At 54.2% G+C, this 25,990-nt stretch overlaps 1 protein-coding gene across 1 annotated transcript; it reads right to left on the bottom strand.

The window, feature by feature from the left end:
• Positions 1-1,930: 1,930 nt before the first annotated feature.
• Positions 1,931-20,686, bottom strand: RSPH1 (radial spoke head component 1). The gene is made up of 9 exons (XM_047100495.1): positions 20,633-20,686; positions 18,263-18,376; positions 18,055-18,160; positions 11,228-11,318; positions 10,600-10,735; positions 6,798-6,869; positions 4,191-4,353; positions 3,210-3,365; positions 1,931-1,983 (listed from the first exon to the last, which is right to left on the bottom strand). Exons 1-9 carry the CDS (start codon positions 20,684-20,686, stop codon positions 1,931-1,933), a joined length of 945 nt encoding a protein of 314 aa, XP_046956451.1.
• Positions 20,687-25,990: the final 5,304 nt, after the last annotated feature.

Raw genomic sequence — 25,990 nt, forward strand, 5'->3', positions numbered from 1 at the left:
CTAAGTCCTCTGTCTCTTTTCCCTCTGAGGCATTCTGACACCTGTCCCCTGGTGATGGGTGGCAATACAGCCATCACAGCACTTTTAGAACATGATAAGGGATGGGGCGCCCGGGTGACCCAGTCGGCTAAGCGTCCGACTCTTGATCTCAGCTCAGGTCATGATCTCAGGATTCACAGGACTGAGCCCCCTGTCGGGCTTTGTGCTGACAGCACAGAGCCTGCTTGGGATTCTCGCTCTCTCCCTCTCTCTGCCCCTCTCCTGTTTGTGCTCTCCCTTTCTCTGTCTCAAAATAAATAAACTTAAAAAAAAAAAGAACACGCTAAGGGAGGGCCCAATCGGGGATGGATTTGGCAGGTGTGGGTTTCTGGAATACATGCGTGTTACTGGTTTGTAGTAACTCCCACGTGTGGTTCCATTCTTGCATGCTGCTCCGGAATAGCTTCCGGAAATACTCCTGCCACCCGTTTGGGTGACTTACCCTGCACTCTGACACACAGGTATGGGGTCAAAGGTCAGGTCTCCATCTGCCCTTGTCCCGCGGACCCAGCACCACGTCTGTGGGAGTGGAGGAACGAGCTTTGAGGGACACCAGGCTCTAGAGTGCGGACGTCACTTCATCTACAGGACGCTCTCCCGTCGGGAACTTGATGCCGCGCCGTGCACAATTTTCGGTGCCCAGTAGGATCTATCAGACCGCCTGTACATAGCGCACAGTCGAAGGCAGTTTTGTGAGCCAAGAGATGTGGGGTGTGAGGGGCAATGCTCTAGCCCATCAACTGCCAGGAATTACAAACCACACACAAGGGAAAACGGTGATGACCTTGCTGATCTCCCTGCAGGAAATCTTGCAAAATTATCGTCGTAGGAAGAGACAGGCTCAGGGCGTGTGGCGAATTCACACCGTATTCCGATAGTTTTCTAGATGTGCTATTTGTGGACTCGCTGGCCTCTGAGTGGGTAATTGTTTTTTGAAATTTCTTATCCTAGAACAGTATCTGCCTTGGTGTAATTTTAGATTCGTAATGCTGTGTGTGTTTCTGTGGAGAGGCTCGGAGGCCATGTTAATAATGCATTGTTCTTAAAGAGGCCCCCCGCTCTGGGGACCGGATGGCCAGATGCAGGGCACGGCGCCGGGCGCACCAGCTACGAACGCCATTCTGGGGTGATGAAGACCCCCCCTGCGAGCCACTCTGGGGGTGGAGGAAGACAGATGCTCTTCGTGGAGTTGGGGTAGACAGGGGACAGGGGCTCCTCCGGGAGCTCAGGACTTCACAGCCGTGCTGGGCAGTCAGGAGGGGCTGGGACAGAGAGCTCGTGATCTACGTTAGCCCCCGGCCCACTGGAGGACCCGAAGAGTTGGCACCACAGGCCAGAGCCACGCCTGTGGGCAGCCCTGCCCTTCAACTATCCGCAGGGACCCCCGAAACCCACACTGGGATGCTGCAGCCCTAGGATGGCCAGGAGCGCCCCCTCCGATGGCAGCCGATGGTTTCTCGCTCAAGCCCATAGCCTATTCATCACTCTGTGCTTCGTGCGCATTGCACACGGGGTTATTTTCCAGGCGTCTTCCTGGCTCTGTCGAGGAAGGCCTGAGAGAGAAGCTTTGGTAAGTAGTTACTCCACGAGCTCGGCCAGGAGGCCGCTGCCATGAACCATCTTCTGCGGAGTCTGGGTCGTGGGACCTCTTTCTTTGTCCCAAGAGAAAAGACCACTGGGCAAACACAGCAGAATAACCTGGCGACTTCTGGCTTAAAGAACTGTAAGCAGAAGCTCCTCCACAAGCAAAGGATGAGGAAGAAATTTATTCGTATTGTCACTATAGTGAACCATATAAACAACTAGTAAGATAGTTGGATGGACTCGCGTCAGCGGGCCAAGTAACAGCGCGTTTGTGACGCATTCTCCTACTCTTCCCGTTTGCTTCCCCTCACGCGGGCTGCTCTCCCTGCTTACTTTCCTCTTCTTCAAAATTAACATTTCCTGGAGGGTGGGGGGACAAAGAAACATGAGTATATCCCACGTCCCTCTTGCTATCTTGAAATTCTGTGAGCTAACAGGTCTTTTGCAGTGAATAGTATCATAAATATTAAGCATTTCTCGGGCAAAAAAAAAAAAAAGGAATGTTCAATTCTATCTCACACAGACACTGGTGGGTTTTTTCTTTGGCACCGGTTAATACATTAAGCAAAGTTGTATTCCAGGTCCAGGCTGAGAATGTTCACGTCGGCGAGTGTGAGCTCGGGAACGTCTCTGCCCACACGCCGTCCAAACACGGGCAGCTTTACAAGCGCGAGGGGTCACTATTTGGCCTTTGCATCAATCGAAAGAAAAGCGGGGACTTGCTACATTCTGGAAAGATGTTATCTTGAATGCTTCATGAAATCAAGTTACCTTGTTTTGGGAAGTGGGCTCTGTAACATGTCAGAAGTGATGAGCAGGGTGAACCTCAGACACACTGTCAGAATCACGTTAAGTCTCGAGTTCGGGTAATTGTGCACGCAGGCACACGGCAGGAAGACACGGGCACACGCAAGCACACACGGGCACACACAGGCGTGCACAGGCACACGCGGGCACATGGCACATGCTTCTCCGCTCACTTCCTGTCGGGCCCTCAGTGCCTCTCGGCTCCCCTGGGAAGCACCCAGTCATCCCATCGGGGATACTCCGTATCAGCCTCTCCGTGCTGTTTCCATGCTCTACGGACGCAGCCTACTCCCCCCTCGCAAACCCTGGGGCGTCCGGTCCACATGCAGGAGGCAGGGGGACAAGTGAGACGTCACCGGGCCGCCCCTTAGCCACGGGCCACCCGGCGCCAGCGCGGGCTTCTCGGGTGTGGCCCTGCAGCGCTTACAATCACTTGCCAACAAAAGCCTAACGCTCCATGCGCCTCAAGCATTTAGATTGAAACCTGATTTACGGGAGTTCATCTTTTCAGGTATCTCCAAAAAACCGGGAAAGACATTTGCTCTTACTCTGCAACAGAGACAAACTAAATTGCGCGGGGCCCCTGGCCCTCCAACCACCGTCTAGAGCCGGCCGTTCCCAGACCACCCGCCCCCTCAGCGCCAACACACCCGCCTTAAATCAGATAAAAGAAATCCGGTTTGAAGAGAGCCCTCCCTGGACTGCTGGTGCCCACAGCTCTCGGAAGACCTTCAAAGGCTCCAGGAACCTGCAGCCCCAAGCAGACCTACAGAGCTCACCCTGGTCGATGGCGCCGTATCGAAGCTCCTCTCGGCCCTCCTCGCGCCCCTCCTCCCTGGTGGCGTCTTCGTTGTCCTCCCCAGGCCTTGTGAGGTCAGCCTCCCCCTCGGAAAGGTCCGCCAGAGCCTGGTCGTCCTCCGCGGGCTCCCCGCCACCTGAGACGGAGCCATGAGAACCGCTGTCGTGTGGGCTGCGGCCTGTCTCAGGCGGCCTCCTGCTGATAGGGCGCCCGCCACCCCTCCGGGGACCCCCCCCCTTCCCGAAGTCACCCAGTCCAGCCTGCACCAGGAGCGCCTGTCCCGCTCCCCGGTGAGGGGCGCAGAGGGGGAACTCTACTCCCCACTGACAAGACACGCTCTGTCCCCAGGGTTCCAGCGCTGATGGGGCCACAATCTGATGAAGTCGGTGAGCACCGCTCTCCAAAGGGGACGGAGTGCACACAGCAGAGACCAGAGAGCCGAGGCCTGACCCCACCAGGCCCGGGGAGGCACCTCCACCCCCGACCCCACAGCGGTAGGGACCCCAGCGCGTTAGTATAATTTCACTTGGGCCAGTTCGGGTTTGGGTTTCAATCACTTGCGACGCAAGGACCCCCGCACAGTGTCACCTTCTTCATCGTCCTACGGCACGGTGGCTGCTTCTCGGGAAGACCCCGGGCCGGGCACAGAGGCCGCACCCTCCTCGGGAAGGACTTGCTGCCCAGCTGCTGTCGGCCCTGCCCGAGCTCTCGCCCACAGACAGTCGCTGACCGAGGCGGGAGGGGGGGGCTCTTAACCACAGGGCCTTCCCGTGGAACCAGCCAGGCTGTCCCTCCAGCCAGTCTCTGCCACTGCTCCTTCCTGCCCCGCCGGGAGGGTCCGACCCCCAAGGCTCCCGGCCCCCTGACTACATCCTGCACACGAAACAGGCTGAGTCTGACTCCCAGAGCTCAACCGGCCACCGGCCCACGGAGAGGAGGCGCCCACCCCCACACCCCGCACCCTCGGGTCCCGGAGCCTCTTCCTGGATGGTCCCGTCCGCAGGTGGCTGCTCCTCGGGGAGGGTCGGTGTCCACAGAGCCAGTTCTGTGATGCTGGTGGCCTTCCATTTGGGAACGACGGTCATCAGGGTCACCTCCTCCTCCTCTTCCTCTTCTCCTCTTTCCTATTTTAAGTTTGAAAATGTAAAATTACTGATGTCTCTGTGAACTCGCCATGGGATGCTCACAGTGAGGGGCCACTCGGGCGTTGTCACCGCACGGCTCAGGGGTCGGCCCGATTGCCAGCTGGCCCTGGTGGTGATCTGGGCTGGAGGGTGGGTCTGGGAAGCGCTAGGACGAGGTGCGGACGGGCATCGCCACGCGGCACCTGCCCGCTCCCCCATGCATGCCGTGAACGGCTCTCAGACCCGACACTCCCAAGCCTTCCCTCTGGAACAGCTGGGAACTGACCCAGGCTCAGTGCGCCTTCCCGCGCTTGGCCACACTTTCCAGCTCCCAGATTCTTTATATGTAATGAGACCAGCATCACCGTAAGGACGGGACAGAGAGGGTCCTGAGACAACCATATAATATGAAAGGGCCTAAACACTAAAAGCTCTAGAATCGAGGATTCTGCAGGGAAAATGGAATTCTGTGAAAGCAGACCGAGCGTTGATCACCTCTAAGCGTGGGGTCTTCTGTAAGAGTGTATAATCCCGACAATGGTCAGCGGCCGGCACACGCCCACCGGGCCAAGCAGACCAGCTCCTCCCCAGCTTTATAGCTATTCCGAAATTCCAAAGGTCTGAATATCAGCCCACAAGTGTGGAAAGCGTCACTGTCACATACAGGATGATACCTATGGCAAAGAGTGACAGCCACCTCCCTATTCCTCTGAGTCACTTGGAAATAGAGGAGGCAGTTTCAAAATATCTGAGCCCCGTCCCCCGTGTCGTGTGGCACCCATGCCCCAGGACGGCCATGCTGCAAAGGGAACCGTCCCAGAATCAGCAGAGGACCCGTGAAGACACGGCTCAGAGCGGCCGCGTCCGGACATCGGGGTGGGTCCCAGTCACCTGCGCTTCTAGCGGAGGCCCCGGTGATGCCCACGAAGCAGGCCCAGGACCAGGCCCGGGGGACCGCCCCTGGAGCCCCCGTCGGCTCGCGTCCTGCGTGCACCATGACACTGGGTTCCTCTGTTTCATCACAGACCAGTCGCCGTCCCAGAAGGCACAAGGGTGGCCTGGGACGCGGGCTTATTCCCGAACAGGAGCAGTCTAGGGGCTTACGGCACTATTTCTCCCCCTTAGAGCTGTTAGAATGTTCTTCCTACTTTCCCCTACTTAGAGGCCCTGACCTCTGAGAACTTCTCCCGGGACACATTTCAACCGCCCACGACGCCGCTGTTTTAGTGTTTATCACTTCACAAAGCAAAATAACTGTGCGACCACTAGTGAGACCACAAAGGCCAGATTCGGGGGGGCAGTGGAATGAGTTCAGCCCACGGGTTCCTCCGGGGGGCGGGTAAGAGGCTTCCGCCCCAGGCGGAGCCCAGCGAGCACGCGCCACGTCGCTGTCACGATCCAACAGCACAGCAATTAACTGCGTTTGCACTTGACGCGCGCGCACGGGGCTCCGCGCTGACGTAGATGCGGGGGGCCGTACCCCGTGGGGCTGACGCGTCAAACCCCTCTCCTTGCTGGTAGGCGCGTCGGCTCCTGGGAGCCCCTCGCTCAGACGACGCGTCCTCTACTGGCCATGGGGGCGGGGCCTATGTTTTAGCAACAGAATCGAGCATTTGGGCCGTTTCATATTGGGTGGTGAGCTAGGATGCTGGCCCCACCTCGGTCCGTGTCAGCTGGTCCAAAGGGGCCGTGAAGGCAAGCAGGGGCCATAAGGCCAGGGGACGGGTCACTGTGGGCTCATACGGCGTCCCGGCCACTGCAGAGAAGGTGGACGTTCACTCTGCAGACCTCTGGGAACCACAGGCTGTCTGGGGGACCCAGGGGCTCCGGGAGACTGACACACAGGAAGTGGAGCCCAGCAGGAAAAGAGGGGCTGAGCAGCGGCTGGGTGCGGGGGTGCCCAGGGGACGTGGGGGGTGCTGTAGATAAAGTGCCTGTTACCTACAGGCCCCATCAGGTGACAAGGACAGGAAATCCAGCACAGACGGCGCTCCCCCAGCACGCGCGCGCGCGCACACACACACACACACACACGGATGCCTGCTAATGACCTCATTCGGGGCTAATCTCCGCTTCGACCAGGGAGAACCGAGGTCGCATTAGCATTACTGCTGAGTACCGGAGAGGGACAAAAAGACAAAACTAGGAGAGCTACCCGCCGCACGCGGGGAGCAGTGTCGCTGGACGGACTTGGGGGGACCACAGCCCCCCGACTCGGGGCCAGAGCTACGCACAGGCTCCGGCGAGAACCGTGACGCGATACCACTCAGCCCTGGCACTTGAGGGCCAAACCAACGCCCGCACGCCCAGAAGGAGGAGGAGAGCGTGGACGATGCCGAGGGCTGGCACCACTCCCGTCCGACCTCGTCGGGGCCGTAGGGTCCACGTCACGGGGCAGCTCGGTCGCCCACGAAAAGAGAAGCAGTATGCGGTCTGCCACGTACCACATCTGTCAGACGGTACTCCCCATGCTGCTCACATCCAATGTCGAACACGTACTTTCCAGGGCCGACGGGCTGCGAGCAAAGGGAAACCGAGAAGCACCTCATTCCCAAGTTCACCGCCCAACGTCCAGTGCACCTGCTGCAGAAATCCCGCCCAAAGTCACGTCGCGGGAAGGCCGGTGCGGGTTAAAGAAAGCCTTTTTGTACTCGTGGCGCCCGGAATTGCCGAGGGCCTCTCTCTCTGCCTGTCCCTCTCTCTCTGCCCCTCCCCCCTCTCAAAAATAAATAAACATTGGGGCGCCTGGGTGGCGCAGTCGGTTAAGCGTCCGACTTCAGCCAGGTCACGATCTCGCGGTCCGGGAGTTCGAGCCCCGCGTCGGGCTCTGGGCGGATGGCTCAGAGCCTGGAGCCTGTTTCCGATTCTGTGTCTCCCTCTCTCCCTGCCCCTCCCCCGTTCATGCTCTGTCTCTCTCTGTCCCAAAAATAAATAAACGTTGAAAAAAATAAAATAAAATAAAATAAACATTAAAAAAACTATTAAAAACAAGAGTTAATATAGTCTGTTTCACCCATTTACTCCGCTAATATTTGGTATGCCGATACTAGTCTTGGACAAAGGCCACCGCAGGAAACACAAAGAGAGTCACATCTTATGTCCCCTCTTGACATTTTCCGCGGGGAAGTTTCCAGAAGTGGAATTTCTGGGCAACAGCACACGCACGCACATACACTGTGCACATATTTACACACAAAAGATATAGACATACGTATTTTTTTTAAATCTATTGACCAGAATGAGCCTCCAATAATGTCCCTTCCCACAACAGCACTCAAGAACACCTTGTCCTCAAACTCTTGTTTTTTCCTGGGCATTAACATTTTGTTCTACTTTTAGATTTTTTTTTAACATACTTTTACATTTTTTTTTAACATATAGAAAACAGGATCTCACCATGAAGTCACATTTTTAAGCTATTAGTAGGGTTGAATTTTTTTTAAACATTTTTTGGCCACTTAAATCACACTGATTGATATAAGTGCTTTATATTTATATTAATGTTAGAAATACCCTAACCCCATTGGTCGTGTATCTCTTAAATTTTTTAAAATTTTTGTAATGTTTATTTTTGAGAGAGAGAGAGAGAGAGAGAGAGCACAAGCAGGGGAGGAGCAGAGAGAAAGGGAGACACAGAATCTGAAGCAGGCTCCAGGCTCTGAGCTGTTAGCACAGAGCCCGATGCAGGGCTGGAACCCACAAACCACGAGAGCATGACCTGAGCCAAAGTCGGACACTCAACCGACTGAGCCACCCAGGCACCCCTCTTAAATTTTCTTTATAGTGCATTCTAATCTATAAGGGGTTATTTTTATCAACAAGCTCTACTGGGTTTTCCTTTTCTATTTCTGTTTAGAGAGTCCTCTCTCCTCATTTCAAAGTTAATAAACATTCACCTATTTTTTTTCTGTGACTTTGTTCACGCTTAAACCTTTCTTCCTGTCCTCGCATGTCTCCATCCAATGCTAGAGGGGGAACCCTGACATTGCTTCCCTGCCCCACCCCCAGTGGTTATCAAGGGTCCTGGGACCACTCTTTGACTTGTCCCTGTCGGGTCCTCACTGACTTAAAACGACGCCCTTTTCCGGAGCTAGATTACTGTAGGCACTTGAATCTGTCCCCGGACTCTCTAATCCATGTCACTGATCTGTATTTCTCCACTCGCGTATCTCGGTTTCATTTATCACAGCTTTAAATTTGTTTTAACAATTTGTTGGCAAGGGTTGGAACAGATGATTCTCTGAGGAAAAGTCAAGCCAGTAGCAAAAGGGTGTAAGGTTGCTGGACTTCACTAGGAATCGGGGAAAAGCGCATTAAAACAACATGAAAATATTTTTTTATCCATCGGATTTGCAAAAAAGTTAAAGACTGCCGTTGGCGGGAGTGCAAACTGGCACAGCTTTGGAGGGAGGTTGGCAGCATCGATCACAACTTAAAATGTCAATATTTGTGGACTCCACGATTGCAGGGTCTAACCTACACGGATATCCCCAAATGCGCAAATGTGTATGTTTCCATGTCCTGATGTAATGTTTTCCCACGTATGTAAGTGTGTGCATGTGGGTTGCACAGAAAGACGTGGGGGGGGTGGGGGGGGGTCACACGGCCCTGGGAGAAGAAGCAGGGGAAGAAGGGAGGGCTGGAGGCTGGAGCTCAGGTGGGCAGCAGAGGGGGCCACGTGTCTGGGTGCCCTACAACTGGAATGGGCAGCTGACCCTTGAATAATGTGGGTTTGGGCTGCACGAGTCCACTGACACGAGGATATTTTTCAATAAATACAGGAAAGCGCTGTAAATGTATCTTCTCTTCCTTGTGGTTTTCTTTTTTTTAATTTTTTTTTTAAGTTTATTTACTTACTTTGAGAGAGACGGAGACAGCACAAGTGGGGGAGGGGCAGAGAGAGAGGGAGAGAGAGACCCGAGCAGGCTCTGCGCTGTCAGCTTAGAGCCCAACGTGGGGCTCGAACCCACGAAACGCGAGACCATGAAACCGAGCTGAAACCGAGAGTCGGACGTGCCACCGACTGAGCCACCCAGGCGCCCCTCTTCCTTATGATTTTCTTAATAACGTGTCCTTTCCTCTAGCTACTTTATTGTAAGAATACAGTGTATAATACCTACGACGTACAAAGTGTGTGTTAATCGACTGTTTGTGTCACTGGTAAGGCATCCAGCCGACACCAGGCTGTTAGCAGTCACGTTTTGGGAGAGTCAAGAGCTATCTGTGGATCTTCGGCTGTGTGGGGGTCAGCGCCCCTGACCCCGCACTGTTCAAGGGTCAGCTGAACTCCTGTGTTTCTAGCACACTTTCACTACCCGGCAGAACAAAGCCCTTGTCCTCCAGGCTCATCTAGGCTCGTTGATTCTTCCCGATTAACTCCTGCCGACTTCTCTTTCCCTCCACATACCTCCCCATGCCAAAAAACGTCCCAAGAGAATTTTGCCGGGAATTCCGTATAATTGCATATATGCAGCATATAGATTTGGGGGAAATGTGCTGTTTTACAAACACTGGAAAGGAGAATCTGGAAAGTTAGGGCATGAACGACACGAAAATGAAAACTGAGTTTTAAGAGAGTCTGAGGCGGCTCACTGAAATCAGTTAAATATTCCCCATGTCAACTTCCAACACCTTGAATTTGCTCGGGAAACTCTTCAGGGAGAGTTTCTGCCCAACGCCTGCTTGAGGCCACGGGGGATGGCAGCGTGGTGGGTGCTGAATTAGCCGGAGTTTCTCCGTATCCCCACCAGGGCTCGGCAAAGCCGCGGAGCCCTCCAGACAGAAATGAGCAGTCGCGAGCACTGCAGACTGAACGCGGGCACGCCTGAGTCCAGGCCCAGGGTGGGTGGCCTAGCCTGCAGGAAGCAAGCTCACGCACGGCTCGGCCTCCCCGGGGCTCCGGCCCCGGGCCTCCCGGGGCAAAGAAAGTCCAGACACCCGCACGCACAACCGCAGGAGATGCTTCACGTCCGATCTAGCCATGACGGGGAGCACGTAGGAGAGGAAGGATGCCCCCCGTGTTACAAGGATTGGCTGGATCGCTGCTGGGGGGGCAGGGAGGATTTCGCTCTCTACTCTGCCCCCCTCCACGCTGCCCTCTGTAGGCACCAGAGACCCGGGGAGAGGCACGGCCACCTGCTCCCTGTACTTGGAGGGGGCGGGAGGACTTCCTGAGATTTTAGGGTTCTTCCTTCACATATGTACACAGACGGGGGGAGGGGGCACACGTTGCTGCCAGTGACTTACGTTTTTGTTCAAGAACTTGCCCTGGTACCTGTGGTTCAGGTGAATGAGCTCGGCCATGCCCTCCTGCTGTCCGTTCACCCAGGTGCCTACGTACTTACTGCCCGTCTCGGCGTAGAAGTAGGTGCCTTGCCCGTGCCTGGGGAAGACAGAGAACGCAGTGCGCTTTGTTCCGACATGGGGAAAACCGCCCGCGTTTCTGAGACAGACGTTAAAATTGGGCGTGGCCTCTATGTGGCTTGTCTGCGCCCCGTCCAAGCGCGCTCCTGCCCCGTGTGCCCGCTCGCGGGAGGGGCATCGCCGGCTGCACGAGGACGACCTTCCCGCAGCTCGGCCGGTCCACGCGGGGAAGAGGCAGCGCTCCCGGGAGCTGTGGCCGTGTCCCCAGGAGGGTTCTTCTGTGCCCTCCTTGTCCCCCGGGGCTCTCGGACGAAAGACCACATACGCTCCCCACAACGTGCACCTGCCCCGTGACGTGCCACCCGGCGTGCTCACCTTAAAGCCGTGAGGGGTTTGAACTGCCTGGCAAGGGCAGGCTAGTGGGCTTTTATCATGATTCTGCTTCTTAATAAGACAGCATCCTGTTCTCGTTACGTAAGTAGGTCTACCGAGCTGAGGGGAAAACGCGCACCTTTGGTGAGCAAACCACTCTCCGGTGTAGGTGTCGTTATTGACGTAGCAGTAGACGCCGTAACCGTGTCTTCGGTCATCCGCCCACTCCCCTGGAAGGGACGACACAAAAGCGGGCCCGGGTGAGAAGGGAAGGACAGCCGCCACCTGCTGCGACCCTCACCTCCCACCGTGACTCCCCGCTGTCCCCCTGCCCCTCTGGCTGGATGGCGTGGCGTCGGGCGCTGGTTAGGGGAAGCTGGGTCAGGGGCTCACCGCATGCAGGTCTGGGCACGTGGGCCGCGGTCACCCGCGTGTGCCGACAGCAGGTATCACGGCCGGTCAGTGGCGTGGCCAGGACTCAAACCAGGGTTTTGTCCGCCCGGCCGCCACCAGTCCCCACACCACCCTCCCTCTGCTTGCGTGGGTTTACCGATCCAGCAGCAACCATCTCGTGCCGTTTCCCACCTCCTTCTTCACCACACTCCCGCACACTCTCCCAGCCCGGGCGCCCAGGGCGCCCCACCTGTGCACCTGCTCCGCGTGACTGGACGCCACACCTTTGCCAACCAGCGTCCGGGCGTGGACTCTTCCCTCACTGATTGTCCCCGCCGACTTACCTCCGAGCAGGTTCCTGCTGATTTCTGAAATACTGGAACCGGCAAAGCTACCATAAAATTCGTAACACCTCTACCAGAATGACCGCAGCAAAGTAGCTAGTGATTGCTGCCCATTCGTGAAGATTGATTCCTGCCCTGGGAGACTCGCAGCATCCTCAAACAATGTCCTCAAACCTTCCAGCCCCGAGATGAAAGAAACTGAATACAGATTTCCGAAGACGACAGCTATCCTGAAGACTCACACGGCGTTGCTAATAACACGCTGTTAAGCTGAACGACTCTTCTCTAGACAGGGAACAATTTTTTTCAAAAGCTAATTTCTATCGATTTTTGATCAAAGACCAGAGACAGAGTTCTCTTATTTTCTCTCTAGAAAGTGTTATCGCAAAATTGTTGTCAGACAGACACTCCATTCTTCGCTAGAAAGGCAAGGAAAAGGCAAGCTACAGGCACATCGGACATGAATTTGAGAGACAGGAAGCCTCTTGCACTGTCGGTGGGAATGCAAACTGGGGCAGCCGCTCTGGAAAACAGTGTGGAGGTTCCTCCAGAAATTGAAAATAGATCTACCCTATGACCCAGCAATAGCACTGCTAGGAACATACCCGAGGGATACAGGAGTGCTGATGCATAGCGGACTCGTCGTACCCCAATGTTTATAGCAGCATTTTTTTTTTTAATTTTATTTTTTTCAACGTTTATTTATTTTCGGGACAGAGAGAGACAGAGCATGAACGGGGGAGGGGCAGAGAGAGAGGGAGACACAGAATCGGAAACAGGCTCCAGGCTCCGAGCCATCAGCCCAGAGCCCGACGCGGGGCTCGAACTCACGGACCGCGAGATCGTGACCTGGCTGAAGTCGGACGCTTAACCGACTGCGCCACCCAGGCGCCCCTATAGCAGCATTTTCAACAATAGCCACATGATGGAAAGAGCCTAAATGCCCATCAATGGACGAATGGATAAAGAAGATGAGGTTTACATACACAATGGAATACTATGTGGCAATGAGAAAGAATGCAATCTGGCCTTTTGTAGCAACGTGGATGGAACTGGAGAGTGTTATGCTAAGTGAAATAAGTCAGGCAGAGAAAGACAGATACCATATGTTTTCACTCCTATGTGGATCCTGAGAAACTTAACAGAAGACCATGGGGGGAGCGAAGGGGGGGAAGATAGTTACAAACAGGGAGGGAGGGAGGGAAACCATAAGAGACTCTGAAATACAGAGAACAAACTAAGGGTGGATGGGGGGTGAGGGAGAGGGAATAGTGGGCGATGGGCATTGAGGAGGGCACTTGCTGGGATGAGCACTGGGTGTTGTATGTAAGCCAATTTGACAATAAATTCTATTAAAAATAGCGATAAATAATAAATAGCAATAAAATAAAAATTTATATATTATTTCCTCAGATTTTGTAATGGTCACAGTATTTAAAATCTTTACATTTATTTTGATTTCTTGTTACAAATCAAAATTTACTTTGATGCCAATTTTATATTCTTTTTCTTTCTTTTTTTAAAAAATTTTTTTTAATGTTTATCTATTTTTGAGACAGAGAGAGACAGAGCATGAGCAGGGGAGGAGCAGAGAGAGGGAGACACAGAATCTGAAACAGGCTCCAGGCTCTGAGCTGTCAGCACAGAGCCCGACGCGGGGCTCGAACTCACAGACCGCGAGATCGTGACCTGAGCCGAAGTCGGATGCTTCACCGACCGAGCCACCCAGGCGCCCCTATATTCTTTTTCTTAAACAGAGCCCCCAAAACTTGTATAAGCTTCCGGCTTACGGGAAACCTGGACCCGCTTCCACACAAAGAAGAAGAATTCACATGCCTAGAATACGTTGATCGTCCAAGAAATACATGTTTGCGTGAATAAACTCCACGTTCACCACCACCACCAACCCATCTACAAAAGGAACTTGTACGCGTTCTCTCTGTCAGTCCCACAGGGTTCTCGGCACTCTGTGGGACAGACCAGCAGCTGGACTGGTGACAGAGCCCACGGGGAGGGCCTGCCCTCGTCTGGGCAGGAGGCAGACAGCACAAAGAAGAAAGAACTGTGCTTTCGGGAAGCAGCTCCCAGGTTTGGGACAGGGTGGGCGAACCGAGCCTGCCCGGAGAGCAGGACTCGGCAACTGGTAACAGTTAAGGAAGAGGCCTGGGTTCCGTGGTATGACGTGTGTCAGGAGCCCCATGAGCAGAAAGAACGGAGAATCCCCAAACTGAAATAATTCAGTAAACACAGTTTGCACCTAACGTAGCCACGAGGATAGGCAGAGTGTGCAGAAGTCCCCAGAGGACTTGTCTGGAGTTTTTAAAAAAATTTTTAAGTTTATTTTTTGAGAGACAGAGAGGCAGAGACAGAGAGAGAGAGAGCAGGGGAGGAGCAGGCAGAGAAGGAGAGAGAGAATCCCAGGCAGGCTCTTCTCTGCCGGACGCAGGGCTCAAACTCACAAACCGTGAGATCATGACCTGAGCAGAAATCGAAGAGTCGGGCGCTTAACCGACTGAGTCACGCGGGTACCTGGACTTGTCCGGATTTTTAAGGGGCAGTTGTGTCCTTGTAAATTACCAGTTTAAAAGAAGGAAGGGGGTGCCTGGGGAGCTCAGTCGGATGAGCATCCGACTTCGGCTCAGGTCACGATCTCGCGGCTCGTGGGTTCAAGCCCCGCATCGGGCTCTGTGCTGACGGCTCGGAACCTGGAGCCTGCTTCGGATTCTGTGTCTCCCTCTCTCTCTGTTCCTCCCCTGCTCATGCTCTGTTTCTCTCTCAAAAACAAACATAGAAAAAAAATGTTTAATAAAATAATAAAAGAAAATAAATAAAAGAAGAAGGAACAGGAGAAAGAGGAGGGGGAGGAGGGGGAAGAGGAGGGGGAGGAGAGGACAGGGAGGAGGAGGAGGAGGGGACAGGAAGGAGGGGGAGGAGGGGGAAGAGGAGGGGGAGGAGGGGAGAGGGATGAGGGGGAGGAGGGGGAAGAGGAGGGGGAGGAGGGGGAAGAGGAGGGGGAGGAGGGGAGAGGGAGGAGGGAGAGGAGGGGGAAGAGGAGGGGGAGGAGGGGTGAGGGAGGAGGGGGAGGAGGGGGAAGAGGAGGGGGAGGAGGGGTGAGGGAGGAGGGGGAGGAGGGGGAAGAGGAGGGGAGGAGGGGACAGGGAAGAGGGGGAGGAGGGGGAAGAGGAAGGGGAGGAGGGGATAGGGAGGAGGAGGAAGAGGAGGAGGAGGATGGGACAGGGAGGAGGTGGAAGAGGAGGGGGAGGAAGAGAAAGGGAGGAGGAGGAGGAGGAGGAGGAGGAGGGCAGACGTGTAGCATACACCGATTTCTGTGGTGTAAGTATTCGCACTGTGGCCAAGGTTGGGCTGCACGTGGTTCTGGGGACAAGCGGGCAGAGCTGGCTCGTGTGAACGTTCAGGAACTGACCAAGCAGGCCCCTGGGGCCAAGACCTCCCTTGGTCTCTTCCCAACAAAACACCACGACTGACGAAGCAATTCCGTCCTCTTCTCTTGGCCGAGGGAGCTGGTCTCCAGGGCAGCATGGCAAGAAAAGTGTGTGAATTATTTTACAGGAAATGTTCAAAAAAAGAATTCACTTGCAAACCAAATTTCAAGCCAGCGAGATATGGTGAGGAAGCTTTTTTTTATAAAGTCCCAGTCTAGGGGCACCTGGGTGTTCGACTCCCGATTTCGGCCCAGGTTATGATCTCACGGTTCGTGGGTTCGAGTCCCACGTTGGGCTCTGCGCTGACAGTGTGGAGCCTGCTTGGGATTCTGTCTCCCTCTCTCTCTCTCTCTCTCTCTGCCCCTCCCTGCCTCGTGCTTTCTCTGTCTCCCCAAAAATAAATAAATAAACTTAAAAAAATATTTTTTTCTTTTTAAAGTCCCAGTTTACCTGTTAGAGACCCGGCCCAGCCACCGGTACCCCGGCCGCAGTAAACGGTGCAGAGGTGGGAAAGGTGGCCTCCTGGAACAGGGGTGATAACCGAAACATGCGTTTACAGGGACGGCACCCAGAAACCAGAGACATCATGCACTTTGCCCAAGGCCACACAGCGGGGCTGAGACGAAAATCCGGGTTTCTCTGGCTCTCTTCCACAGGCACCCCAACGGCCAAGCATTTGTGTCTCCCTCCGGCTCCTGCCACCTGAGAGCTTCCAGAAGGGCCGACCCCAAGTCATCATGGCGCTTTGTTTCTCTGCAACTTTGTTGCTAAACATCATCGTCTTTATTCGCTCCTTGCGGCCGGGAGCAGGACCAGCACTGGAGACGGGGGCCCCCTCTCCTTCCCCAGCCCTCATCGGCCCTCCCTCTCCTCAGCTCACAATCTGTGCGGGTGGTCCAGAAGCCCCTCCAAAGTCTGGCACCCACTCACCCCTCCAACCCCATCCCCTGCTTCGCCAAGCACCCCCGTCTCCCTGCCTCTGCTCAAGTGGCCCCGCAAACCGGGAGTGTCCGCTCCGTCCCCGGGCTCCCCATCAGGCTCAGCTCGGTGTCTCGGAGACCAGGAATGCGCCCCATACCTCGGGCCGAGGCTGAGCGCACTCGCTAGCCTGCGGGAAACCACTCTGTGTCCCTCAGGGTGGCAGTCAGCCAACGCTCAGTCGTGACGAATTCGGCCATGGGTTCACATGGACTTTGTGGCCGGAAGGTTGTTTGCTCCCTGAGTTAAGATTGATGTGGCAGCTTCTGACCTCGGAGAAGAACTCCCCGAGTAGTGACTACACCCTGCACCCTCTAAAGACAAAGCCACAGGGAGACACAAAAACGCGCAGCTGTTTCCAAAGACGGTCACGTTAGAAACTCCTTCCATCTCTTATTCTGAGTATCTTTTCTATATTTGTGTGTGGCTCCAGCTGTATTAACGTCTACATGAAAATAGAACATGACGGCAATGAGGTCAGGCTCGTGACGGTTTGGAAAGAATTCGATCGAACTCTATAAATTAAATTGTTGAAAGTCGATTCCAAAAGCAGATGGTGCTCCTTCTGGAATAAGCCCTCCGAGAAATAGGGAACGAGCAGAAATGCCCCCTCTGACGGGGAGGCATTAACCACCTGCACCTCGGACGCGGGCAGGATGGTTGCTGTAGAATTCCTGGGCCCTGCCTTCATTCAGCAACGGGGCAGGCGGCTGTGGCTCGCACCCGGAGGACGTGGCGTCGCCCGTCGGGAGGTGATGCCACCTCCCAGGCCGCCGCACACTGAGCGCTCGCCACCTGTCAGGTGCCCTGTCCTGCTTGCGTTCATCCATTCAGTCCTGGTGCTGCAGACGAGGAGTGAGCCTCCCCGCACAAGGTCACACCTGTCACCATAGCTCCGGGGTTGGGGGTCACGGGTCTCCTTGGAAAACTAGATAAGTTCTTCCCAGAAAAAGTCCGGAACACAGGACCCTGCATGGTTCCTGAAGACTCACGTGCACGCTCCACTTGTGTCTCTCCCCCCAGGCTCGCCCCCCTCCCATTGCGATCAGATCCACACCGTAGTCACCGTGGAGGATGACGGTGCGTGAGGGCTGCAGTGGGAGTCTCAGAAATAAGGGGATTAGCATCTTCCTGAGACGTAACATTGGTGGCTAAGAAATCGCCAGACATAGGAATGCCAGCTTGATGAGGCAGAGGGTCTCCCGGACCAGAAGCCTTCATCAAAGGAACCACCAGGTCTAAAGAACCCGTGTGTTCAGCAGAAGAGGGGATGGTCAGAGAGAAAAACAGCAGAAGCAGCTTCAAGGAGAAGAAAGCTACAGGGCATCTAACATCATGGGTCCGGACCCCATGGGGGTCTGTGCGGCCCCCCGTGCCTCAGCACAGGGGCTCACAAGAGAGTGTGCTGGCCGCAGCGACGGCCACATTTCCCACCTGGCTAATTAAGCCTTTCTGGCTTCTGTGTCGACCCTGTGAACACAGGGGCACAGCTTGTGTTTGTTGAGTGACTGACTGATCTGGAGAACTCTAAGCCCTTTCCTACAGTTGAGCATCGACAGCCAAGTCCAGTCCCCAGGGGACACCACTAGAGCACAAATGTTTTTATTTATGTTTGAGAAAAAGAGAGACAGAGTGGGAGCAGGGGAGGAAAGCAGAGAGAGAAAGCGAGACACAGAATCCGAAGCAGGCTCCAGGCTCCGAGCTATCAGCACAGAGCCAGATGCGGGGCTCGAACCCCTGAACCACGAGATCCTGACCTGAGCTGAAGCCAGAGGCTTAACCAGCTGAGCCACCCAGGCGCCCCTTACCTTCATATCTTGATCCATCTGGGTATATGAAAGTGCCATGGCCATGTTTTTTGTTTTTAACGTATTCTCCTATGTATCGAGCGCCGCTTTTAAATTTGTAGATCCCCTGAAACACGTTGGTTACATAATTCATATCATTCCTGAATTCAATACTCACCCATAGAGTATTCACTAGAGAAAACGACCCACTCACGTCACCAGTTCTGACCTGGCCGTGCCTTTTACCGTGTTGGTAGCTCCCTTCATACGTGTCCCCGTTGGGCAGCCTTGCTTTCCCGTGTCCGTGCCGTTCACCTGCCTCATTCCGTTCCCCGTCGTACTCCTGGGCAGAAGAAAGCGGGATCATCACAGCTACCGTGTGTTCAGCGCTAACGATATGTTAAAGCATTTTGTAAATAGTGGTTCGTTGAAGCCCTCCCAATCCTCAGCCCCATCTTACAGGTGAGGTAGGTAACTGCACCTGGGCGACATGGGGCATTTGTCCAAGGTAACACACTTAGTACCTGTCGCTGATGGGAGCCTCACTCTCTCTCTGCCACGTCTGAGCTTGTAATTTATCATGATAACCCTTCACGCTGTAAACAAAATTCAAGGCATTCCAAATTGCGTTCTTTATAGCAACGTGTTTGAACTAACATATGTGGGTGGAATCGGTCCTCGGTCACACAAGTACCTCCCTGGTGCTTCCTTCAACAACCCAGGACTTAAAATGCAAAGACAAGTCTTCCTTCAAACGATTCCCTGGGCGCACGTGGTCTCAGGAGGCGCCAGTGGGAGAGGAAGCAGCAAGGGGGAGTTGAGGCGTAAACAGGGCTCAACTGTCACAAGAGTCCCTAAGTCCACTTAGTTGAACTTCCTTATCAAGAGACTTGAGTTTCAAACACTCATAGACTCATATGGAAATAATGACGTATCTGAAAAGTAAATCTCTCTCTCTGTCTACACACACACACACACACACGTATGTATATATAACACAAGCTTGCAATTCACCTGTTTCCTCTGAGCCTTCATAAAATAAACCTTCCTCCAGCACCTGATCACGAGTGCAGAGTGCACATAACAGACAATAAAAGGGCCAAGGCACAGAGTAACAATTTGACATAGACCCACATCTGCATGGACTTATTACAACACAAGTTCAAGTTCCTGCCGGGGCTTCAGACCCCCTTTCCCAGCACGATCCAGCTCAGAAATCCGTGCTCAGGACAGAAGGTAAAAATGGCATGATCTTACACACTTGTTGCGGGGTCAGTCTAAATCAAAATGTATAAAAGCTTTTGAGGTCTGCTCAAAAGACCTCCCAGTGCACCCCTACTGAGCCAGTGGGGTGACCGAACAGGAAGGGAACCCTTTAAAACGACCCCAGCTGTGATTGAAGCTACAAATTGCGGGCACTAAAACGTGACAAACCAGCAGGGCTATTTGAGGAGACAAGCTTGAAGTCTTCCTGGGCTGATGTTGTAGGTCGGGCTCCCCCGGAAGCAGACCCCGAGCAAGTGGTTTTTATAAGCCCTCCCCGAGGAACCGGTAAAGGGGACGGGGAAACAGATATGAAGGAGGAGGCCGCCCAGCATGGGGATGTCAGGAGGTGTCCCAGACTCGGCCTCATTGCACGAGGGACCCTGCAGCGCAAATCCTGTGGTTTGCGGTGCTGTTAGCGCTAGCCGCTGGCTGTGGGGACAGCGTGCAGATTCCAGGCACTTCTGGCTCTCCGACCTGGCCAGGCGGCTCCCCGCGATGGAGGTGCTAGTCTTGAGCAGAAAATGGGGCAGAGGCTGAGAGACGGGCGCACAGAATTGCCAAAAGGTCGGAGCAGGCACCAAGACATCCGGCCCCGGAGAGGGGCTAGGTTTTCAGTTAATTCTGAAACTATCTCGACTCTGTGCCCTGAACGCACGCACCGTGGCTGGGGTTCCCAGCCTGTCAGCCAAGAAATGATCACCCCTGGGTTAGACGGTTAATCTGTGGATATGGAGATGGATAGATAGATAGATAGATACACACACGCACGCACACCTATGCCCACCCTGCACCCAGCTCACATCGCGGGATGTGCACCCCATACCGCCTCTCTGCTGCCCAAACCAGGGCATAATGCCAGAGACTCGGGTCACCTCCCACCACACCGAAGAAAGCACACGGCATTCCGGGCCTGCAGGAAGCCTTCGCTGAGCCTGAGACCCTCTGAACGTTTCTTGAAGGTTTCCAGAAAGAACTTTCCTCCATCCTCCTTGATCCCGAGCAGCCGAGCTCCATTACAGAGCAGCATGGCAGGTCGGGGTGACGCCGCCAACCAAGGAGACTGCCTGGGCGGACTGCGGCAGCGGGGTCGAGGCCGCTTCCCAAGTCTTTGACTTGGAAATCTTTGCCTTTAATGGGAGGCGGGCTGGGGAGGGGAGGAGGCGGCGAGAAGGGATGTGGCCAGAGACGTCACAGCGTTTCACCTTTCACCGCCAACTTCCAGGCCGCGGTGGCCGGCGCGTCCCCGTCCCTGGCTGAGCCGCCCGGGGGACTGGGGTCGGCCTCCGGGGGTGCGCCTGGGAAGCACCCCCCCCCGTACACCCGGAGCTCTCACCCCAAGATCGTTCTCTCCCTCCTCCTCCAACTCCTCCGAGCCCAGGTCCGACATGGCCTCGCCCCCGTCTCGGTCCTCGCCGCCACCAGCGCGTCTCTGGTAGGTAGGTACACGCTGCTCGCACAGCCGCGTCCGCCGTCGCCATGGAGACGCGGCCCGTCCTGCCTCCCCCCCCCCCACTAGCGCGGGCGGAGGGATGGGGAAGCGTGGGGCGGAGCCACTGGCCGCGTTCGGGTGCTGTCATAGCAACGGGAAGGGGCACCTCGACCAATCGCGGCCCGGGAAGATAGGGGGCGTGGCCTGGGGCGGGAAGGGGCGGGGTGGGAAGGCGCGGGGCGGAGCCACTGGAAGCTCTCGGCGCTGTCATAGCAACGAGAGGGCCACCTCGACCAATCGCCGCCCGGGAAGAGGGAGGGGGCGGGACTTGGGATGGGCTTGGTACCCACCAGCTCTCCTACCTGGACCCCATGTGACAGGTCCCGGGACCCTTTAGTTGGAGGCTGGGTGATGCTGTAACGTGGAGCCACCTTTGGACCAGGGCCCTAAGGAGTTGGTGCACAGAAGATACACCGGGCCAGCTCTCGAGAGGGCCTCATTTCTGCCCCGCGCTGAGCACGGCCCCTTCCCACCCCTCCCCTTGGCTTCTTGAGTCCCTCCGTGGGCCCTGCCCGCTCTTCCTCACCTGTCTGGGCCCTTCTGGCCCTTCAGCGTTAGCAGTCCAGAGACATGTGTCCGCTGAGATCTTTTCTCGTGTTTATAAACGTCTCCTGAAGCGCAAGGAGTCGGCTCCTCGCAGAGGCGCTTCCACACTGATGCCCTGCAGGGTTTGACGTCCCATCTCCACCCTGAACATGGGTGCAGTCCCCTTTATACCCGAAGGAGGAAAGGACTTCGGCTCCATGTATGATCTACCCACCTGTCATCCATCCATCCATCCATCTACCTAGCTACCACCGATCCATCTAGCGATCGGCCCCCACAGCACCTAGAAAGGTGTTTTTCCCACAGCCGGTGCTCAGCCAAGCCAGTGAAATCAGTCCACCTGAGCCTTTAGATGCCTGGTGAGATGGAACTATGGTCGAGGTCTTTCTTCATCAGTTGCACTTAAAAGAATCTCTATCTTGTGGTGTGAATAGAGAAAAGCCACCCAAATGAGAACAAGCAACGACTACTTATTCAGAGCTTGCTACAGCAAGGGACTCAGCCACCATCATTTGCATTTTGGCAGAGATTCACATGCAGGCAGGGGATTTGGCAAAGTTGACAGTGGAGAACAGGGAGGCTCCAGGTGCGCCCCGTCAGAGGCTGTTGGCCCGGGAAGCTGTAGGCAGCTAACTAGAAGTGGTGATGAGCGAGCACAAGGCAAGCTGACACCTCGCAAACACCCCCCACCCCCAGGTGGGATTGTGCAACATTCCTCGGGCACTCCTGGCTGCCCAAGAACAAAGGAAAGCGGAAAACAAATGGCTAACTGGTAGAGATCATCGACCCGCACGACCTGAGTCTCCATCTATTTACAAATATCTTAGTAAATTACAAGAAAAAGGCAATCTTATCAATAGCTAATCTCCAGAAACCTAAAGACTCCGTTTCCTGGAGCCCCAACATCACCCCCTCCATTAGTGACGTAGGGAACAAAGGCAAGAATGAAATGGCAGGTAAGATTAAATTTCCTTCTAACCTGCAGCCCATTGACAACCACTTGAGGCCGGCAGAGTCCAGCGTCTCTCCAGGAACTCCCTGCTGTCTTAATGCTAATGCTTTGCTAGAGGGAAAAACAACCTTAACTTGACAATAGCTAGGCCTCCATATCCTAGGAGTCTTCTTTAGCATATGAAAATCCTTCTGGGAACTTCCCCTTGACTTTACCTCCCTCAACTCCCAAGTATATAACCGGTCTCTTCTCAGGGTCTGGGGCAGCTCATCCTTTCTTGGGTCCTGTCTTAACAAAATCACCTTTTTGCACCAAAGACGTCTTCAAGAATTCTTTCTTGGCCATCAGCTCTGGACCCCACCATCACCCCCAAACCTCATCAGTGGGACATCCCTAAATGATTGGTTATCAGTGCAAATTGGACTCCCTCTGGTTGGTCCTAAGCTGGAAGCAGGGAAAATGGTCAGGAACTGCTCAGTTATTAATCAAGTCCTGGCCAATTGTTACAGAAGTTATGGTTTGCTCCTAGACCAATTGGTAGAGACGGAGGACTGACTGCCGACAAGCCTGACTTACAGCACACTGGCTTTTTGGGCTGGTTCCTATAAATAATGGGTTGGTTTCCTGGGCTGTAGCTTGTGCATCAGAGTTCTATTTTTCTATACGACTTGGCCATCAGACATTTGTATATCTGATTTCTAATGTGTTTTTGCAAATTATACAAACAACTGTGTCATCTTAAATCTAAATACCGTTGCTTTTTGAGATTTAGTACCTTCAGCAATAACAATAGCCCAATAGTTTTATTTCTTTAAACCCATTTAAGTACTCAAAACAAATTGACCTAAATGGGGAGAGGGGGGAGACCGGTCCTAAAGTCATCATTGTCCAGTGGAAACATTACTCATCTAGAGCCAGAATGCCCAAGTTCCAATTCTGGGTCCCCATGGCTTTGGTGACCTCAGGCAGTTCAGCTGCCCTCTGAGGCTCGGATTCCTATTTTGTAAACTGAGGAGAATATGCCCTTCTAATCTCAAAGAGCCGCCACGGGGACCAAAGATAATATCTTATGAATGTATTGTCATTTATTGTGATAGCTACATCATGTTAACAACAAAAATATTACCAAGAAATCACACCTCCTTCATAGAAAGTTCCCCACACACCCACCCCAAGGTGTGTCGTTTGTTGTTGCTGTCAGAGTAGGGGAGGAGTGGCTGAGGAAACAGAGTTTGATCTTGCCCGACAGCCTTGTGGATGCCACGTCCAAGAAGGGAAACATCCACAGATCTCCCAGGTCACACACACTTTGCCGGCCTTTCCCTCAGAAACAGTGACAGAATGGAAGATGGCGATCTTAACCAAATCTCAGGCCCAAACACATCATTTACTGAACAAAGAAACAATTTACAAGCAGATTAACACACAAGACCCTACAATTAACATTATTTGTTAGTTGCAAAGAAAAAAAGGTGTAAAGAAAAGTCAGGTGTTTGGGATAAAGATGATTAAGATCTACTTTATGCTTGACAGTTTCCACACTGACTACAATTGTGTCTTTTTATAATTAAATGTCAAAAATATTTTAATGTTAGAAATCTGTGATGATAATAGTAACGGAAACAAATTTTGCTTTTATGCATGTGAAACTGTCGGAAACTCAACTTTCAGATTTGCTCTAACGATGACAGTAACTACGGTTTGCTAAGTTGCAACTTGTGCTGGCAGTGTTCTGTTGTTGTTTTTAATTTTGTTTAATGTTTATTTATTTTTGAGGGGGGGAAGGGCAGAGAGGGGGAGACACAATGCGAAGCAGGCTGCAGGTTCCGAGCTGTCGGCAGAGCCGGATGTGGGCCTCAGACTCACGAACCAGGAGATCATGACACCAGCTGAAGTCAGACACTTAACCCGCTGAGCCACCCAGGCGCCCCTGGGCTGGTGGTGTTTTAAGAGTTTTATATGAATTATCTTATTAAACCCTTGCTGCCATTCCCCCACCATACAGTTAAGGAAAGGAAGCCACAGAGAGGTAAAGTCGTTGCCTGTGATCATAGAGCCAGCGGGATTCAAAGCTCATACCCCTACTGCCTCCCAGATCTCTGATTTAAAGGAGTAACTATGGTTTTTGAGGAGTGGCCTTAACCATCTACCAAGCAGAGAACCACTGGCTCAATACGCTTTAGATTGGAAAAAATACAGCAAGTGGCATAAACAAACCCTGTTCTGGATCACATCGTTAGTAAGCAGCTGGGTATCTGGCCATAGCACTGGTGAACCCTAAAATTTACAACTTTTGTCCCACGCACAGTAGTCAGAGTTCCCCCTCCCCCCATCTTTCAATCTACAGTAATTTCACTACACGGCAGGTTTAGCAAGTGTCCAAATAAAGCAATACCGGGTGACAGCGGGGCCGCCTCCCCAGCCTCCCACAGCAACACGGGACCTGATCCAAACTCCTCCTTCCAGAAGCGTTCCCTGGCTCAGATCAGGCTCTCTCCCTCGCAGGAGACCTGGGGAGTCCCGGGAAGACTTCATCGGGCCAAGCCGGTTCCTGGCAGCTTGACCCCTAACTCCCAGGTGACCCCGAAGTGCCCGGTGATCACAAGAGCAGCGCCCTCAAACTCCGAAGGCCTTCAAAATGCTCGCTTAACTCATCCTTTGCCTTTCTTTGGGGGAACGAGGGTCAAAAAGGTGAGGCCATCACCAGGAGGGGAAAAAAGGAAGAAATCCTCCTCTACTCCTTCAAAACCTTTTCAGGGAGGCCCTTCCCGTAATTCCCCCGCAAGGGTCTCCCATCGCGCCCCAGCCGGCCCTCCCCGCCACCCGCCACCAGGCGTTTCCCATCATCCCCCAGGGAGCTCTTCCCAGCATCCCCCACGAGGGATTTCCCATCCACCCCCGCGGCGAGCTTGCGCAGAGGCGGCGCTTCGTGAAGACGGGCGGGCGCGGCCGGCGGGGCCTCGGGTGAGTACGGACGGGGCGCGCCCACAGGTCCGCCCAGCTCCCTTTCTCGGGTAGGAAATCCTCTTCTGCCCCTTCCCCCCGTGTGGGTGACGGAGGCCACCTCTCTACCCACCTGCCCTCCTCCAAAACAAAGAACGAGAGCACAGGGGCCCGACTGGAGCGGGTGCCCCGCGCCCCTCTCGTGGGGGTGCTCCCGAGCGGGGGGGAGAGGGCTCTTGGAAGCCCTCCTGGGGGTCTGTTACCCAACCGTGCACACCTTTCCGACCCACTTCCGAGCGGAGGGCTGGAGGCCTGGCGGTTGTCATGGCAACTGGGGGAGTCCCCGAGCCGTCCCTTCTGAGCTCTTCAGGACCCTGCATGGGAAGCCCTAAGAACTGAGGACGGTGGGAGGCATGCCGGCAGGCCTATTTTGTTGTGTTGCCTTTGCGGCAGCCGCTCAGAGAATAAGCAACAAAATGAACTCAGACCCATCTCAATTATGGAAACGTCAGGCTGTGTATTAAAATTGCTTATATTCTTGGAAACGTATGCGTGTGTTACAGGTATACCCACATATGACCATACATGTACAGATATAGGTACATAGATACAGATATGTGGGTATACAGATGTAGATGTATAGCTATTTTAAAAACGGGAGTTGCGGGGGCGCCTGGGTGGCTCAGTCGGTTAAGCCTCTGACTTGCTCAGGTCATGACCTTGTGGTTTGTGCGTTCAAGTCCCGCATCCCACCCAGAGCC

The sequence above is a fragment of the Lynx rufus genome, unplaced genomic scaffold (assembly GCF_022079265.1).
Source record: "Lynx rufus isolate CCGP_SWC_20201006 ecotype Redwood Valley unplaced genomic scaffold, mLynRuf1.p SCAF_5, whole genome shotgun sequence".
In the NCBI taxonomy this organism is placed as follows: Eukaryota; Metazoa; Chordata; class Mammalia; order Carnivora; family Felidae; genus Lynx; species Lynx rufus.